Source organism: Xiphophorus couchianus, chromosome 13 (genome assembly GCF_001444195.1).
Source record: "Xiphophorus couchianus chromosome 13, X_couchianus-1.0, whole genome shotgun sequence".
Lineage (NCBI taxonomy): Eukaryota > Metazoa > Chordata > Actinopteri > Cyprinodontiformes > Poeciliidae > Xiphophorus > Xiphophorus couchianus.
The window spans coordinates 7,299,913-7,312,444 of NC_040240.1; the positions used below are offsets into that span (position 1 = coordinate 7,299,913).

Sequence of the window (12,532 nt, forward strand, 5' to 3'; positions counted from 1 at the left end):
AAATTTCCACTCCTCCCCATATCAGTCCACAGAACATTTTCTCAAATATCTACGGTATGTCGTCATGTTTTTTTGGCAAATGTGTGACAGGCCTTTGTGTCAACAGTGATTTTACTGTTGAAACCAGATATTTAAGTACAATTTTTTTTTTTTTCTCACTGTATGACATTCAATCAGACCAAATGTCTCTTGTTTTAGGTTAGCTGGAATTACTAAAATGAAGAAACTGAACTTTTTCCAAAGAAAAAAGATATCGAAGGGATGACTTTTTTTATTTTACATAATTAGATGTAATCATAATAATTTTTTTTTTAAAAACTCACTTTTGCTCAGCTTGTATTTGTCTAATATTAAATTTATTTCCTGATCTCAAATATTTTACATTGTCAAACAAGACCGCCTATGAAAACCTGCTAACATTATTGTTGTGAAATACATTTTTATTTAAACACGAATAATTTGTTGTACTTTTACTCATGGTGATCATGCTGAGAATCTCATACCGACCCATGCCTAGCTGCGATGACATGTATCTGGCAGTGAGGGTGCATTTAGGTTTCCGTCTGGCTTCTGGACAAAAGTCTTACCTTGAATGTGGACATGGCTGGGTCCCTGTTATACCTGTCTATGGTGTGGAACTTGGACGAGTGGTTGAGCTCATGGTACAGCTCAGAATGTCTTTTGCGAGTGTGCATCACTTTCTGGAAGGGAAGAAAGGAAGGGACAGCAAAAATGAAGCAAATAGGAACAAATAAAAGAAAGGATGAAAACGAAAAAGAATGGAGGTTGCATGACAGGAGGTTAATGTAAGAACAGGCAGTGGAATGTGTGAAGAAGGCATTGGGGACTGCAGCGATGCCAGCCATGAAAAGGGGAATTTAGAGGGGGACACTGACAGACCGATCGATTGCTGACTCATGCTCATCTGTCATCCACTTCAGCACTCTTAGAATTTGGCAACTGGGATTGTTGCAGAAGAGTCCTTTAGGTTGAAAATCGGGTTAGAGCGACTGACAAAAAAACGCCATTAATTCAGATTGGTGCCAGCTAAAAAGAGGGCCCTGTTAATTCCAGATTTTGTCAGAGTCACTAAAAGTCTCAAATAGACAGGAATTTATTCCACTGCAATGCAGTGCTGCAAACATTCAGTCTGATCCTCTTTGACAGAGGCACTTGTCAAAATCGTCTTATTTATATGTCCGTCTCAAAGACAAATAAATCCAGAAATCTAATTCACTGACAGTATATTTGTCAGTGTGTGTTAATAAGTAGTCTTGAATTGACTGTGTAGTAGGTAATCATTGAAGCACTTTTATGAGTTTGAAAGTGACACAGGGGCAAAATGCCTGCACAACCCACCAAACCAACCAATTAAGGACAAGATTTAGGACTGGCTACAGTTAACTGAAAGAACAGCCACCATCATCAGTACTCATTTCAAAAGTTACCGGTGCCTCCCTATGATGTCCTCTTTTGTTTTGTTTGATGTTAAATTACAACCTCTACTGAAGATACTACAGTGGGCAAAATATTAGACATATGACCCTTAAATGCACACAATGCAGTAAAAAGAAAGTGTCAACATGTGAATGAGCACCTTATTTATTTTATTTATTTAAAGTAAACATTTGAACGTACTAGTGCAAAAATATATAAAGAATTGTTCATTGAGGTCGGTTTAATTTTTAAGACATGAAATCCAGTGAAAGTGTGAAATATCTTATAAACCACCGCCATTCACAAAGTATGAATAGAAAATAGGAAAATAGCCGATTTTGAACTCAAACAATTGGGCTCCCCAGAAGACTGGCCGAGTTATTTTCATCAGTTATATCCTCCATAAAAAGAATATAATGTCCTCCACTTTTACTGGCTTCCATGGCAAAGAAGTGTAAAAAATGTATTTGAGTAAAAAAACAAACAAAACAAAAAAAAAGCCTAAAAATTCAACTTTCAATTAGGGCAATTTGTATTAAAATGGGAACAATTAAACAATATGCCATTTGATTAAGACATGTGTGTGCTAGTCTTCAACCATTAGGAATTGGTAACAACGAAATGGCTATTTTTTTTTTTTTTAAAGAAGCTTTTAAATAGTATTCCATGACTTTCTGTTTTCATAAGGTATAAATAGGATTGAAGATCCACTTTTTTCTCTCTCCACAAAAGAAGAATGACAAGGGAGGCAATAAGATCTCCAAAACTTGTTAGTGAGCTGCTGCAAGGAGTGGCATCTCAAAGTCATTTAGTCTCCCTACAAACCTTTGTGACAACATGCTAGCTGTGTTTTTTAAAGAAGCATGTCAGTAATTTGCCTTCTGTCTTATTATCTCCAAGGCTTTAACTGGAACAGAGATATGTGAGATGAGTCTAAGCAACACTCAAGTGGTTTTGGTGTGGAAAAAAAATAGAAGGATAAGTGGAGAAGCCCCATTGTGCCCACTGTATGGTAGAGAACGGAAGTCCTTCAAATATAAATACACAAATCAATATCAATAATATACATATCAGTACTTGATTCCTTTCTAATAAACTGAAGATGGATCATCATGATACATTACTGAACTGTATATGGTCCAGTAAACACAAGAAAAAAAGTTCAGGCAAAAAAAAAAAAAAATCCCATCTTTTATAGTCCGAAGCAAAAATGAACACAGAACATTTTTCAAATTAAAGAATAAAAATTTTAAACTGCATATGTATCTCTTGTCTTATCAAGAGTAGACTACTACAACCATAAATAAAGTATCCTTTGGGCTCTTGTGTTCTCCACTTTTTTTTTACCAAATGTGCCAATAAGTATGGAGGGAGCTGTATTCCTCTGAGGTTGTAGGTGAATGTTAAGGTTTAACAACAGCAAGAGTAAGATGCAGTATTTACAAAAAGCAATAAGAGTTGTATGTGGAGAACATTCTAGAGACTGGAGTTTCACAGGACAGCGAGGTCCTTCTGACAAAATAATAATAATAATAATAATAATAATAATAATAATAAACATAAGCACATACACTGCCGAACCACCATATACCCACAGATATAACCAGCAAACTCAACTTTAGTCAAACAGTGTAGCTGTGACCCAGGAGACACTAGCGGTAATCCAGACAAATAAAGCAGTCTAATCAGCTGTTTCTTCAACCAGGACCCCACAGAGGCATGAGAGATCTTCCTAAATGAGTTTCATAACTCTTTCATTTTTTTTTTTTTTCCTCTTGCATAAAATGTCAGACCAACAATTTGGGGCCTATGTTGTAGAAACAGCATACTGGGTAAGACAGCTCTGAAAAAACTAATTTCTCCAAGTGCAAGGGAGACAAGGGTGGGAAGGTAGGGGTTGGGGGTTAAGCAATGCTTTTTCTCCTCTATGCGTTACTTAGGTCCTGGCAGAAGCACAAGAAAGCAGAGACAGGCTTATGATAGTGGATGACGTTTGAGATCTTACCTCAAAGTCCAGCTCAGAGTACCGTACTCTCTTCCTCTGGAAGAGGAGGGGGCAGGGGGAGAGAAGACAGCATCAATGACTACCCTGGGCTGAGTTGAACTTTCGTGATCTCTATCTTTTTGTGGGACCCTTCTGTGCCATGGTTCGAAAAGAGAAAACCTAGCACTGATTGCCCAACGTGATACGGATTTTACAAACGTCAAACAAAAAACATCAAGTTTGAGAGTAGCAGTCAGTTGAATGGAATCTTTTTTTTTTGAGTAATTACAGCTGTAGCAAAAGCCTTAAGAATTTGTTAGGGGTCATCATTAAAACAACTGCAAAAATGTATGGGAAATGGGTTTCATCTCTTTATCACGTGTATACCCTTCTTAGCTCACTAAGTGCCTTCAAAGCTTTACCAAGTGGCACACAAACTGGCAAATTAAAAGTTGCAGACATTTCCAGCTCATCTGGGCTCCACATTGCATTGAATTGCATTCCATCTCTTACTTCCTATCTGGCTCCCGCCGTCTGCCAGATTTGCATTTTGGCACAGAGAGGGACAGCTCTCCACAGTTAGTTAAAAGCTGTGTTCATTTCTCCAAAAGGCCAGCGCTGCTGAACTGATGCCATGGCAGGCATGGATTTAGAACAGAGGTGGGCAATTCCAGTTTTCAAGGATGTCCTGGATGTTTCAGATATGACTTCTGCATGAACACAACTGATTTGAAAGACTGGCTGATTGTGAGGTACGTGCAGGACTTGGTGACAGGCTGAGAAAGAAATTCCTCTATTGGAAACCAGTGTGTTGGTGGGGAAACATCTAAAACATGTTGAATACTGAGTTTCTGTATTCCCCACCTTTGACTTAAAATATAAAGTAATTTAATCTTAGTGGTAGATACAGTTCAACTATCTAACTTTACCTGTAGTACTTAGAATGGAAGACAACACCTCAGTCTGTACATTTAACAATTCCCAATTTAATTGTCTTCTGATGTCATGGCACTCTTTGATTTATGACAGATGTAAGAAATCCCTGCCATCTGGAGCTGCTTGTTCTGTAGGTTTTAGAATTTGCTTATTTTATTTTTAGCTTGCAAGCGTCTGATTTCATTGAATAGGTAGTCAGCAAGTTAATGCAGAATTTGGTGACCATCTAAGGAGATAATTGTGCTTCTAAAACTGGGTGTGTTGGCACAAGGATGCACCTAAAAACATCCAAAACACCAGGTTTGCCCACATTTGAATTACAAAGTGAAAGACCTGAGCCTAAGAGATAGATCCATCTCCGCTTTCTTGATTCACCTTTCAGTGTAATTAATGCAGAAAAAAGCCCGCCAACTCTTACCTTGAACAGAGCAATTCCGTGACTGAGTTACCTTTGTACAACAATGACACGCATGCAACATGCATATACCTGAGGTGTATATAGCATGTTTTGATGTGGACACACCTGAAGCAGCTATAAACCCACTCACGCAAATTCAAAGTTTATGACTTGATTGCATATACATTCATTAAAAACCAAAATAAGTCTGTGATCATATGCTTTTTAGATCATATGCTTTAATTAGTGTGTGCTGTTGAAATCGTAAAAAAAAAAAAAAAAAGAATAAAACAGAATGAAAGCCAAAAGTAGATTTGGGTAATTTCGCTATTGTATATTGCAGTGTTAAAGTTGCAGAGCAAAACATGACTAGGTTTTTAATCTTGAGAGGCACACTCTTTAATTCATCTTCAAATCAAGCATAATCAGGGCAAAATTATAGCTGCAATTTAGATTTACCAACATTCCTCCCTTTTCTTGTCCTTTTTATGGTTTTCATGAAAGCATTCACAGCTCTTTAGAGAGCGCAATCTTTTTTGATATTATACGACTTGTAGTCAGCTCCAAACGAGGCATCGTCACATTTTCAGCAACCCAGGTGATGTTCGCATGTCTTTAATCAACCTTGTAAGTCATTGTAATAAACCTTGTGAGTATACGTTCACTTTACTGTGTGCTTAGCTTTTTATGCATGTCGGCATGTATGACAGTGGTTGTGTAGTTCCTGTGGAAATTTACAGTAGGCTGAAGACTTTCTCCAGGAGGATATTTCCTCTGATCCCGCCAGTCTCAGTCCATCTGCTGTGACACCTTGTGCGGTCAGGAGGGGATGTCGCACACAAACAGCATCACACTCGCATGGAGATGGTAAACTAATAAGGAGCTGTCTGTCGATATGAGAATGACTCATTTCGTTGCCTCAGTTGGCAGCAATAAATACTACTGAGCTGAAAATAATAGCATCTGTTAGACCAGACTTGCTCTCGGGAACACTAAAGTGTTATTGTGACAATATGTGGGGAGTGCACTGTTCTAAAACACTCAATAGGTGTCTTAGAGATGGCCTTATTTAACAGATAGATGGATTAGTTTGAAGACAACACTCTTGAAATTTGAAAGGTAAACAATATGATGTATTAATCCTCTTCAAGAGTAGAGGGAGTAACCAATTAAGTTTAGAAGAAATATATGTTTGAAAAAACTTTGAATTACTTTCTGCAACTGAAATATTCAATGCAAATGTCATTTGAACTTTCTTGCACTGCTGAAGACATTTGTGCAGACTGAATATTACTGAATAATTGGAGTGTGTTTGCAGAGTTCTTCCACCCACTCCAATCCCTCGCTGTGTCATCGCTTAGGTAAGCACACTACATCTATAACAGTCAAACATCAGCTCAACTGAAAGTTGTGAACAACTAAGCTATTTCTAAAAAAAATACTGCCATCTATTTTTCACAGCCCTTCACTCACCTCCAGGGATCCCGCTGAGAGGCTGGTGTTGGCATTGGTGCTGCCTAGGTTGCGTGGGAGGGTGCGGGTTCTCTCCACTGTGGTTCCCCCTGTCAGAATCTGTCTGACTGATGGCCTCTGGCCTGGCTTTAGGTGGAGTGAATGCGCGTGGGAGTGGATGTGTCCTCCGTGGGAGTGCACATGCCCACCTTGGCCCATCAAGTGGCCATGCCCATGGGGCACGGTTTTGATAGTCCCGTAGGAGCGGTTTAGGTTCATGGTGATATTCATGTCACCGACGTTGGATGGCACAAAATCTGCTGGATAGGCCTCACTCTCCGCCGGGTGGAGGGTCAGCGGAGAGGGAGGAGGGGGGAAGGGAGGATCCTCCACCGCGATATTGAGGGGCTTGTCCTCGCCGCCAAGTCCCAGGCCTCCTCCCTGCGAAGAGGGCGCGGGAGGTTTGAGACTGACCGTCCTACGAGGCAAGACCATGTAGTCTCCTTCCCCTCCTCCGCCACTTCCACCCCCGCCGCTTCCTCCACTCCCTGCGCTTCCGTCCTGGGAATTGTTGGAGGACGCGGGCGGTCGGGCCCAACCCAGGCCGCTCTCGGTGCACAAGTAGATTGGAGCGGTGGTGCGTGGCTGCCCCTGCTGTCTCTGCTGGTCCAAGTTTACCTCCTTCTTAAGAGGTGTCTCACTGAGCTCATTAAGTCCTAATGTTGGAACCTGATGGGGAAAAAACCGGCTCCATTTAAAGCAAGTTATTATTTCCTGAAAGTTATATCATTACTTTAAAATGTTGATATGTTCCTAAAGTATTAAATAGAAGGGAAGTTAAACATTTTCTTCCTGTTATGAAATAAACACCAAATAAGCCTCCAATTCAAACCGGTACCTGTACAATGAGGTTCGGAGGCGGGATGTTTCCAGGAAGAGAACTGAAATTGACCCCTACTCCGCCTTCCTGATGTGCTGCGAGCTTTGGATCATCCTCATCATCCAGGGAGATTCGTGACAGGGTTCCAGTGATGGTGGCTGGGTTACAGGTGTTGACCTCTTTGAAAATGACTGAAGGAAGGAAAGGGAGGCAGAGGAAGTCAGGAAGACTGCCAGAAAGTTAAAGTTAAAGACAAAAAGCAAAAGTAGAGTTGAATGGTTTGTAAGTACGGGGTTGAATTTGGGAAAAAGAAAATAATTTAATAGAAAGTGAGTGAATATTAAATCCAAAGGAAATCATATATCTTGCTAATGGGACAGCTGACAAGAGAAGTAGGTTTAATATTGAAAATTGAAACCAATGAGTAAAACTGCGTTCCGGAAAGAATGTTTCACTTTACATTTTGAACTGAGTTAGGATCAGATTTATCCAAGGCACTTTTCACTGAATAGTGGGTAAGTATGCTGTAAGCTTAGAGCATCAGATGTGCTTCAACAATTGTCAAATAGTTTTGAAAACATCTTAAAGTACGTTTGGGTAGTGTATATCATTGAAAAATGTCTAGCATTTCTAGACGATTTCATAAAAATGTATGCTAAAATAAAGGAAATTATTCTACAGCATATACAGCATTCAGAAATAGTGCAGTGAAAAGAGAGGATATCGTTTTGGCGATACGACTACTTCACATAGCACTTTAAAATCACTTGTTTAAGGTAAAAATGTGTAAAGATTTAGGTGACCAACACCTGCTAGAAGAGAAACAAAAAAAACACATTGTTAAAACTGCCTACTTGTTTTTGCTATGGAAAATATTGGAGAGACATGCGTCCACAAATGTCATATTCACAACTAGCATCAGTCCGGCAGCAATACTAAACAGAAATCAAGACAGTCATGCTGGAAACCATGCTCACCTTCATCTACACACATATATATGAGCCACTGAGAATATACATGACTTTCAGAACCCAATTGGCCAAACACATTTCTGCCTTTACTGCATAACTTCAATCAAATGTCAGACTAAAAGACGGAAGCTCTCATTTTATGTGAATGAGTATAACAACATGCACACTGGCTTGCGGATTAAACTCAGATTTATTATTTTACTAAAATGACGAGAACCAGTCCGACAGACGTCCAAGCATTTTTGGAAAATCAGATCCGTCTTACATCTTTGTCAAACAAAGAAACCGAGAGAAGGAAGTATAGAAGAATCCAGTTCCCTTTCATGTGTTCTGCTGCAAAGTACAACCATAATTACAAAAATACGTGAAATATCTGCAAAATAACTTCAAGCAGTTTCAGTCTAAAAAAATACAAATGTAGACTTTCAGAAAAAATATGTAAATTAAGCCGTCTTTAGATCAACAAACAACTTCCAAGTATTTTCATCAAAGTGAAATCTGTGTAGCGAAGCACTATCTAGTCGATATTTTACTTTTGTTAAACAACGACGGATGCCTTTGCTAATAAGGATGACTCATCAGTATCCAACAATACTCAATTATAAGAGCATTGAAAAAGTCTCCATTACTTATAATTACTTGCGTGGGAGTATATTTGATAGACAAAGCAAATAGAGTTACAAAAAAATCTGAAAGATTTTTGAGCAATATGACAATGCCATTTGTCTGCTAACAAAGCTAAAGTTGATGTTTGCTTTACAGCTACTTATTAATACCAAGCTAAACGATCTGGACTGATCATTCCTTTGATTGACTAGTTCAACATTTAACATGTCTAGACTGATGAAACCTGAACAAGATAATACACTAAATAAATGTTTTGAGATTGATTAAACCTTTACTTTTATTTGTTAAAAACTACTCTTTTTTTGTATTGGGACTATTCTAACATTATACCACCAGCATACAAAAGCAGCACAACTCCAACCTTGACTTTTATAATCTACATTGATTAAAATTTGTGATTTGTAAAGCTTTTAAATAACTGGAAATGAAAAATGGGGAAATTTGTTTATCCACAAACTCTGACTAAAATCATGTCTCGTTTTATTCTTATTAACCTCCGAGATCTCTAGACGGTTTTAGCAGCATTCAATTTTTACTATAAAAAAAACAACATGGCATTTTGTTTGTGTGGGATTTTTGTCTCTAAATCAGTTTGAGAGACGAAAAGTTTCATTTTCATGTATAACAATGCATGCCGGGAGTGTAAATGGCTTTTTCATTTACCTCGAAGTTCTACGTGTCAGTTTCCTAACTCTTTTTTTCCATTATAAATGCATTTATTTAGAACATTAATGGAATAGAAACACAATCCGGTTTTTGTTGTGGTAATGTGGCATTATTTTGTGAGAGAAATAATACATATAGTAAAACCAAATGACAGTCTATGTTGATAAAGTACTGTGATTTAGGACTTTCAGTATTTCACTTAGATCATGTAGTCACTGTTCTGAAAGAAAGATATACTGCAACTTTTGGTCAGGTTTTCCTTTGACTTTTACCGATTCTGCTTTTAATAGATTATAAATTGTTTTGGAGAGCTATAACACAAGACAACATAAAAAAACATTAAGCAGTTCTTCTAGCCTCTCTTCAGTAAGTGGTAACATTTAGTTATGGTAAGAGAAAAGGGAAATCACACCACTAATCCCTGTAAACATAGTTTTATGATTTTGAACTAGTTAAACTTGGATTTAAAACAACACCTATAAAAACAGCACTGAGAACTAAGATCCAAATGATGTTGGAACTGAAACTTTTATTACAAGAAGCATTCTTGTTATCTGCTGAATGTTTTACTCTCACCGCCTAACTGAGCAGCAAATACATCCTGACAAGGTGAAGAAAATAGTTTCCTTTTAAATAACTTCCCAAGTCTCACTCATAAAAAAAAGAAACACTAATATGTTTGTCATTCAATAAAGACATCCACATTAAAGAGTCCTGCTGTCAGCAGGTCTTATGCATGTTGTGTCTACTGAGTAGAACAAGATCCAACTTTAACATTTCTCAAAGTACTCTGAATTATATAGTCTACCATCTGCTAGAATTATGTTCTGAAAATAATTAAACTTAATTGCCATTATGTAATAGATCATTAGAAGAAAAAAAACCCCTCAATGTTTAAGAGTTTGGCTAAGAAGTAATATGTTGAGTTTATCTTTTTTCTACTAACTATGAAAATGAAACGCCTTAAAGCGGTGTACAATTTAAAAAAAAATAACACAAGGGTTCAACCTGGATTCTTCTATAGGAATGTTTGAAGTCTAGAACAGACCAGGCAATGTTAGACGTTAGTCAGGTGCGAAACTTACATGGGTGTCCTCGCTCTGCAAGGGTAGAGGGTGGAAAGTGACTATGTTAATACATCAAAGCACAACACACACTAGACTGGGGTGCATCTGTAACACACCCAAACAGCCACACAAGACCATTGTCAGCTAACGAGTGAAACAGGTCTGAGCACACCGAGGAGTGTTATTATCATGCACAATTAAACACAGTCCCATCCAAACATATGCTCGCTGAGCACTTATTGGGCAGAGTCAGTGTGATTGATAAGGCATAGTAATTTGAACACAACCATGTGGAGACGTAGCGTATCAACTGCTGCTGTTTCATCAGCAAGCTTAGGACGCAACCGCCTGCAATGCTAAACCCGCGTCAGGTAGACAGAGATAAAAAGAGCAGCTGAAAGAGCAGATGGAGGGGAGGACTCACCTGTCTGACAAGCCAAGTCCACGTCCTTCTCGAAATCCGTCTAAGAAAAGGAAAGGAACACGAGAGGAAATGCAGGCGTGAGTGAAACATGAGCATCAGCATGGATCTCAATGCTTTCATGCTAAGATATGATCCGTTGCCGTGGAGAGGCTTTGCGGCTCAGATTAGTTATCGAGAACAAAAAGATGTCGCCTCAGGTCATTCATTAAAATATTTCAGTTTTTATTTTCTTCATGATGGGGCTTGCTTACAGCCTTTTTATACCAAAAAAAACAAAACAAAACAAACGCATTAAAAGAATAGAAAATCTGCTTGCAGCACACAATGCTGCAACACTGCTGTGATGCTAAATATTCTGCCACAGCAGTGGATCCAGGAACAAACAGCAGAAGGGAAAAACCAGAAGAAGTTTTCCTTGATACGTAATGTTACTGTACGACTCATCAGTCACCACACCAGCGTCGAGTGGAAAAAGAAACTGACACAGAAACTAACTTATTATCTGCTGTGCCTGCTGAGGCAAACATAGTCTCCCAGCTTGATAGAAAAAAAAAAAAAAAATGTTTGGAAAAATACAAATTCTTCCTGTCTTTTTTTAGATGCTTCCAACCAATAAAAAAAAAAAAAGAAGAAAAAATAGGACAGCAATAAGTTCAATCCAGACTTGATGTTTAGAGTTTATGCAGAGAAAGGGTTGTGGACGTAATGAGGAATGACATTCCTTCCCAGGCAGAGTTTAACTAGTCTAATTCACAGCTGTGGTGCTCCTCAGAGTAAAGTTTAGAAAGTGAAGCTCATTACAATTCAGCTGTAGTGGCCCTTTCTCTCTGCACAAACACTCCTATACTCTATGGGTTTCACTTACAAAAGCCTTTATTTGGATAGTAAACTACAGGTTTTAGACAGTTTGGGCATGCCACAGAGGCAGAGAGAATGCAAAAGGTGTAGATGGAAGCAGAGAGAGGAGGAGTAAATGTGTCCCATCTCACCCCAGTTGCAGAAAAAAAAGCTCTTAGTCTGCAAGCAACCCCCAGCTCCATTTGCAAATGACTGAACCATGAATACAGAAATGATATCTACCGTATTTTTCGGACTATAAGCCGCTACTTTTCTCCCACGCTTCGAACCATGCGGCTTATAGCCCGGTGCGGCTTTTCTGTGGCTTTTTCGTCAACCACCAGGGGGCTCTTTAGCAGGAAGTGAATCAATGGAAGTCAAAATTGGAAATCAAACAAGAAAGCGCTGATTTTCATTTAGAACAAGCACATGCTAGCAGCAGGCATGACGGAGAAATTTCTTCAAATTCATTCATTCCTCACAAAGAACCACCTTCTTTGTGTGGTTTCAAATTCATCATGGAAATCACACAAAGAAGTTCATATGATGCAGCTTTTAAGTTGAGGGCTGTCGATCTGGCAGTATTGATTGATAGCCCTCGACCAAGGGTTGCGTCCTTGTGGAAAACCGAGAGCGGCGGAGATATCAGCGGCTTATAGTCCGGTGCGATTTATATGTGTACATTTCCAGTTTTAAAAAAAAAAAAAAAAAAAAAAAAAACTTTGTAGGTGCGGCTTATAGTCCGGTGCGCTCTATAGTCCGGAAAATGCGGCAATTCATTTTTTACTCAAATTAATAGAAAAATATATTTATTTTGACCATAAGGCCTGAATGTTGGCTCAACCTAATAAAAA

The 12,532-nt window shown here is 38.6% G+C and overlaps 1 protein-coding gene across 2 annotated transcripts in view; it reads right to left on the reverse strand.

Annotated features, from left to right (window-relative positions):
- The window catches only part of adgrb2 (adhesion G protein-coupled receptor B2), a 270,453-nt gene that overhangs the window by 23,285 nt on the left and 234,636 nt on the right, over positions 1-12,532 (reverse strand). For both annotated transcript variants that reach the window (XM_028035469.1, XM_028035468.1), the window contains exons 29-34: positions 10,842-10,881; positions 10,436-10,450; positions 7,105-7,277; positions 6,228-6,935; positions 3,443-3,478; positions 588-701 (exon numbers count right to left, since the gene is read on the reverse strand). In XM_028035469.1, coding sequence (XP_027891270.1) covers positions 588-701; positions 3,443-3,478; positions 6,228-6,935; positions 7,105-7,277; positions 10,436-10,450; positions 10,842-10,881 — 1,086 coding nt within the window. The remainder of the gene's footprint in view (positions 1-587; positions 702-3,442; positions 3,479-6,227; positions 6,936-7,104; positions 7,278-10,435; positions 10,451-10,841; positions 10,882-12,532) is intronic.